Raw genomic sequence first — 7,298 nt, 5'->3', positions numbered from 1 at the left:
TAAAAACACCATTTGTACCCAATTTTGGGTTTTTATGTTTCATCCCTACCCAAAAGTATTAAATTGTACTTTTTTCATTTGCAAAAGAGTTTAAAACATATTTTTTTCTATTTTTAAATATACAAATAAACCCTTAAACTTAAAAAATAATCAAATACATCCAAATAATTAATTATTTTTTTTAATTTTATAAAATAATGAAAAAATTAAAAAAAATATTATTATTTTAAATTTTTTTGTCGGAAATATTTTTTAAAATAATTTAAAAAAAATAATAAATTAAAAATTAAAAAAATTCGAAAATATTTTATTAAAAAATTTAAAAAAATTATTATTATTTTTAATTTTTTTTGAAGAAATGGTATTTTTGTACTATTAATAATATTAATATCTAATTAGTATATAAGTTAAAAATGAAGGATTGTTTTAAACTCTTTTTCAAATGAAAAGAGTACAATTTAATACTTTTGGGTAGAGATGAAACATAAAAACTCAAAATTGGGTACAAATGGTGTTTTTACAAGTTCAGGGTATAAACGAAAAAAAATACAAGGTGGGGTTTTTTTAAGAAATTAAGCCTAAACCTTTTAACGAAAAGGCTTAATTTTAGCTCTATTTGGATGAAAAGAGGCCAATTACAAATGTTCCTGGCTAGTTTTGCAATGGTAGAATTATTTTGGAGAAATATTTATTTTCAAAGCGTAAAATGCATATAACTATTTCTGCATCACTTACAAACCAACAAATCAAGGAATGAAAAGATTCATCAGCCTTTTTCATTTCTGTTTCAAATATTTTACACCTTGGATTTTTGCTTGACACTTCGAATGCAACACGTACAAGACCATCAACAGAAAGTTCACAACTGCGGTTCATAATTGGTTAGTCAATAGAGCCGAAGTTCAACCCACATCGAGCAACCTCTATTTTTTTGCTCAAAAATCCCATATGCAGACACTCCTGGTTCAAACCAAAGACGAAGACAAATACTCTATCATGCAATAACTTTTTAGATTAGGCCCAACTCGTCTGTATCAGTACAAACTCAGACTCTGAATCAATCATAAGTTTAGGTGATGATAATGAGGATGATTGTTTTTATATTATTTTCTGTTATTTTAAAAAAAAAATCTCATTTTATATGTACATATATTTTAATTTATATATTATAAAAAAGGTAAAATGACAAAAAAACGGAAAAAGATAACATCCATATAGAGCGTCTTCTCATCCATATTAAATGCAAACTCATTTTTTACAAAATGTAAGCAGGGGCGGATCCAGCCCTTAGAGTGAAGTGGCATCTGCCCCTGCAAACTTTTAAAAAAGATCAATTTTAGTATATTCTAACTACATATATATACCAACGAGCAATAGCTCAAATGGTATAAGCGCTGGCAGCAAACTGCTAGGTCGTGGGTTCGATTCCTCCCACAAGCGCTCCCCTCTCCCTAATTATCAAAAAAAAAAAAACTACATATATATGCATCACGGTTTAATATATATTATTTTTTATATATATTTTTATTTCGATTATATTAGTTATATTTTTTATTATAAATGTTTTTCTGCCCTCTCATTTTAAATTTTAATTTTTTTTAATTCCGTCCCTGAATCTAAGGACCTGTTTAAAACACATGACCTTGGCCTAGTAGCCAACCACATATATCCAATTATATGGTTCCTATGGGCTATCGCTCATTTCAAGAATGGTACATGCTACCTTTCTGTCACGCGCTATATAATTTTTCGCACGTGATGAAGGTTATGTCTCAAACTTCTCCAATAACACTCTCAAATCTCGTGTTCCGGAATCTTCCGGAACGTTTTATAAACTTTATATTCCGGAATTCTCTAGAACATTCTAGAATCCTCTAGAACATTCTAAAATCATCTAAAACACTCTAAAATCATTTAGAACACTCTAAATCATTCTAGAACATCCTAGAATTCTCATGAATACTCTAGAATGTTCCAGAATATTTTAGAAGATTCTTCACGAGACTATTCTGGAATTATCTAGAATCCTCTGAACTAATCCGGAATACTTTAGAACTCTCTAGAAGGTACTTAGATGTATATAATAGCTTCTTACATTGTATAGAATAATATAGATAGTTCTAAAATGTAGAATATAAACCATTGGATCAAATAGATCCTAACCATTTATTGAGGAGGTGGAAACTTTATATATAGACAAATTCCCCCCCCCCCCCCCCCCCCCTTATTTGTAACATACATGAATCATTCTAAAACTCTCTATTTACTATCAATACAAAATTGTATTATTCAAGCTCTTATTGTCCATATTTGCTACTAAGTTACTATCGTATTAAAATTCAAGGCTTACTTAACATCTTCACAAGCAAAATCGCCTAGGTGCCGCGTGGGTTAGCGTGTGAAATTTCTAACTCCGTGACATTTCACTCACTATATGGCGAAAAAGATTACTACAAAATCAAAAGGTCTAAAACCCTATAAAACAGGAATGGAAGAATTTGTTGAAGGACACCTGATTGAGAGAAAAACAAGAGAATTGTGAATGTGTTTTTGGATTGTTTAATATTCATATTTTTGAAGTTGCATATTTAAAAGTTTTAATTCAATTCTTACACCAAACCTCTGAAATTATATCTCATTTTTATAGTCTTTTATTTAATATTTCAATTTTACAATTGATAATATATACCTCGTTTTACATTCTAATTTTATATAAAACTCTAAAAGCACATTTACAGTTCTTCAATACAAAAATATATATTACTAATATTTTTCGGTTCGGCTTTTCGATTTCGATTCTATAAATCAATTTGATCAGTTCGTTTGCCTACCCCAAACGAGAAATTCTTATTTGAACCTAGTTCGCCACGTATGTGACACGTGGCGAACTAGGTTCACCTAAGAATTTCTCGCCCCAAACAGTACATACCGGCACAACGCTATGAACCATAACATTCACTTATAAGCACAAATATGCATAGTCCACACCGTAATAAGCAGAAATCATAGTAAGAAATATAAATATAGGGTACAAATCTTTTCTTCACTCAACTTGTATACAGACTAATCAACATGTGTTCATCTATAATAAAGTATTAAGGTAACTAGTTTTCTCCAAGTTCAAGCATTTGAGATTTGTGAATGAAATAAATTAAATGCTAAACTGTACAAAAGAAGGCCTATAATCTATAGAAACACTGCAAACCTACTCAACAAAGAATATGATTAAACCCGCATTGTATTCTACTCTCTTTTTTATAGCACGAGGAAGAAACAATCAATCCGCAGTCTCGAGATCTAATATATGAATCTACCTAGTCAGCTTTATGAATGGCTACTGCTCAGTTTCTGCAGATGGCGGCTGCCATTGACGAACAAATTGTCCTTTCACTCTTGGTCGCTGCTCTGCAAGCTTTTTCCTACTCTCATATCGTACCTGTAAATAAAATTTGATTCAGCAAATGCATCATATGCAATTTCTACTATATATCAGGTACTCGTGACCTATGTTGCACGGAAACGGAGATGTTGAAATTGGAAACATAAAAACGAAAAAATGGCAGAAAGATATTTTTTATAAGAATATGTTATAAATATATAGAATTTCGGGGTTCCATAAGCATTTCTATGATAAAGCAGCTTGTGACTCTAGTCTATATCAAATAGTAGTAGTTTATCCCTAAGTAGAAACTATGCATAGCTACCATTAGTTGCTGTTGTAGTGATTATGATGAACTGGTAAGAATAATGATCATACAAATATGATTCTAGTGAAGATGAAAGCAAATACCTTCTTTTCGTAGCACCTATCTTTCCGCTTCAAGCGAAACTTATTTAGAGCCGCTTCTCTTTGGATGGATCGATGCGAATTGGCATTATGCAAAAGAAAGCCATCATTTATTCTCTCAACAGCAGTTCTGACTTTAGCAACCTGATCAGCGTTGCTATTGCTACCAGAGGCGCTTCCATAACCAATGTTAAGATAGCTTCCAGCGCTGTTATAGAAGCTGCTAGTTGCACTCTGATCAGCAGTAGGAGAAATATGTCCTTGATCATCAAAAGAATTCAACATATTGTCATGCTTTTGCAGATTGGAGGCTTCATTTTCTCGTTGTACTAATCGACCATAGAGATGATCAGAATTACTTTTGAAATTAGATGCCCGAAATGGATCCATTTCACAGTCGGGCTCTGGATGGCTGCCTGAACTTGGGCTGGGTATTGTTGACACACCGGACTGTTTAGAAACAATTGGAGGCAAAATAGAACCATAGCTGGTGCATACATTATTGAATCCTACACCATCATCTGGAATCTGGAGGGACAGTAGTCTTTGTTCAGGGAAAGAAATTGCAACTTCAGACTCTTTTCTTTGACAAATAGCTGGAGAGACTGTTGGTCTTTCAGGACTTGATGGTGGACCAGGTGCATCAGAGTTATAGCCAGTAACATTGCTGGAAAATTTTCTTTCAGAATAAGCTCCAAGTTCCTTCTGATTAGGAATACTTGCCCAACTTGTATGCACATTCTCTAATGGACGGTTATTATACCTGCATAAAGCATATTTAAATGTCTTATTAACTGAAAATTAATTCTTTAACTAATGCCTAACACTAACTGCACAATCAAGCATAAAAGAGGATTTCATATGAATAACAGAAAAAGAACTTACCGAGTAAATGCTGAAGCATTGGAATGCCTGAGAGTGCGTCCATCTTCCGCACCTTGAATCTCAAATCCACTACTGTGGCATCTTGACAAGCAGAGATCCAGTTGTGGAAAAATATCAAACTTTCTTTTGGTATTGTCAACAGAAGAGCTACGACTAGCAGAAGTTCCCATGAAATCAATAGCTTCTCTAGAAGACTTGACTAAGAAATGACTTCCTTCAAAGCTCTCACGGGTGATCTCCGCATTCTTTCTTTGACTATCTGCTTTAGTGTCCTCATCCACAGCCATCTGATTAGGATCTGTGCAGGCAGCCGATGCTGAACCTAATCCAATTGGCATATTAACCAAACTTCCCCATTCTGGCTGCAACAACTCTCGCACATTTTCCACAGAGGCACTCTCGGCTTCCATATCTGGCTTTGTGCAAGAACTCTGCAAGAGACAGAAAACATGCAGTTTCTACATTAATTTCGTAGTTTATATGTCTAAGCACAAGATGAAACACAAACTATCTCATGAATCTTTGTTTTCACCCATTTCGATACATGCAGTTCCTTCATCAGGGTGGCAGAAGAACTTATGATTTTAAAACATCAGCCTTTTAAATTAACTTATGGTAACCGATTGCTTTTGAAACAGTGTAGCAAACTGAGGAACCAGCTGAGGTAGCATAAATAACCTAACTTTCAATTAAAGCATGTTGTGCTCCTAATCAAATTGACGTAAACCAGACATTAAATTTACTTTTGTATAACCTCCATTGCCTGAACCTTTTATTCGGAAAAAGTTACAATTCAAATGAATGGTTCCCTTAAGCGTTCAACAAGTTAAAATAGTGAAACTTGCAGTTTAAAAATAAGGTACGGTTTCATCATTTCTGGTAACAAGACCCTCAAAATATGAGTCATAAAAATGAGATTAATCACATAATTTGTATTGATTTTAGTAATTATGCAGCATAATATGGTACTGGAGATGCACAGGATGTGCTTTAGCTTCAATTTTTATTCAAACACCAATTAAAGCATTTGCTACATCACACACCACTAAACTAAAGAACTAACCTGAGAACCACCCCCTTTCTCAGTGAACTCTTTATTGTTTTGAATACAAGCCCTGTCACCACTTGCACGATTACTAGCAGCATTATTCTGAGAAGTAGCTTCAGCCTTATCCTGTCCAACACTTTCCTCTCGGGAAACATTTCCTCTAGCAAGGGACTGATAGAACCATAGAAATGAATCGAGGTTCAGTTAGGGTGCAAACTCGCATAAATTTCAAAGCGACAAAACAACATAAATAACAAGGGAAATAGGCATACAGATTGTCTTCTCCATACATGCTGCCACAAATTTCTCAATTCATTTCTTCTTATGGGCTTAACCAGATAGTCAGCAGCACCTTGCAACATGCATTTATAAACTGTACTAATTGAATCTTGTGAAGACATCACTGCAAAATCACCAGCAACAATGTCAATTTTAGGTTCTGAAAACTAAAAATTCCCGAGAACACAAAATTTTTGGAAATTCATATCATACTTATAACTGGTATGTTTTTGCAAACATCATGCTCCATAATAAGAGTAAGAAGGGCATATCCAGATATTAAAGGTAAATCGACTTCTGTCAAAATGAGATCTATATCGCAGGGTCTTCGTTTCAGCATCTCCCATGCCTTTAAGCCATCAGGAACAGCCACAACTGCTCAAACAAAACAAATCCATCTTTAGTTTTGTGAATACATACCAACATAAGTGAATATATACAAAATCATATAATGAGCTTAATCAAATAAATAATTATTAACCATATCCTCTAAAATCTACTAATTAACAAGATTGACAAGCCATTGAACTCAAGACTGAAAAAACAGAAATACCAAATTCTACAAAACAGAAAAAACAATCTAGCCACTGAACTCAAGATTAACTCAAAAACTATAAACTTTCATATTAAAAACACCCTACATAAGGAACCAAATTCACAAACAAGAACACAAAACTGAATAAAAGAACAATTAAACCAAAATAAGAAAAACAAAAACTGACCTTTGTAGCTACATTTCCTGAGCAAAGCAGCAATAATTTGTCGAGTAGAATCATCAGCTTCAACCAGCAATACCCTTAACGCCATTCTTGGCAAAAGCTTCTCCCATGTCACCACCGCCCTATTTCCCCTTCTCTTCTTCTTCTTCACTGATTCCTCCATTTCTTCATTTCTTTCTGTTTCACTTTCAGTCATCATCATTTCTAAATCCTCACTACTGATCACAGCTTCTCCCATAATAATCTCTGAAAATACACTCTCTTTTTTCTTGTTTTTAGAATCTTGGCTTGTGCAAAATCTTTTTCTCTGCTATAACAAAGGAAAAAATATCTAAAATATCTACAGCCTCTAATAATATTTCAAACTTTAAATCTTACGGTTCTAAATACAATCTCAATTTGCATCCTATGGTTTAAGAATATTCCCACCCCTACTTGCTTGCAAAATATCTCAATTCCCTTCTATGGGTCCATATTATGCCACGTCAGCTATAGATATAATTCGTGCATTATAATTTATTTATTCTGTGAATACATAAAATAATGTTAACATTATTTATGAATTTTTATTTTTACATTA

At 33.3% G+C, this 7,298-nt stretch overlaps 1 protein-coding gene across 1 annotated transcript; it reads right to left on the bottom strand.

Annotated features, from left to right (window-relative positions):
• Nucleotides 1-2,993: 2,993 nt before the first annotated feature.
• LOC126685890 (two-component response regulator-like APRR9) lies at nt 2,994-7,090 on the bottom strand. The gene is made up of 7 exons (XM_050379876.2): nt 6,722-7,090; nt 6,213-6,374; nt 5,993-6,123; nt 5,736-5,891; nt 4,673-5,103; nt 3,791-4,550; nt 2,994-3,436 (listed from the first exon to the last, which is right to left on the bottom strand). Exons 1-7 carry the CDS (start codon nt 6,954-6,956, stop codon nt 3,335-3,337), a joined length of 1,977 nt encoding a protein of 658 aa, XP_050235833.1. The 5' UTR covers nt 6,957-7,090; the 3' UTR covers nt 2,994-3,334.
• Nucleotides 7,091-7,298: the final 208 nt, after the last annotated feature.

This window comes from Mercurialis annua, linkage group LG6 (genome assembly GCF_937616625.2).
Source record: "Mercurialis annua linkage group LG6, ddMerAnnu1.2, whole genome shotgun sequence".
Taxonomy (NCBI): Eukaryota; Viridiplantae; Streptophyta; class Magnoliopsida; order Malpighiales; family Euphorbiaceae; genus Mercurialis; species Mercurialis annua.
This window is presented reverse-complemented; position numbering and strand designations above follow the sequence as displayed.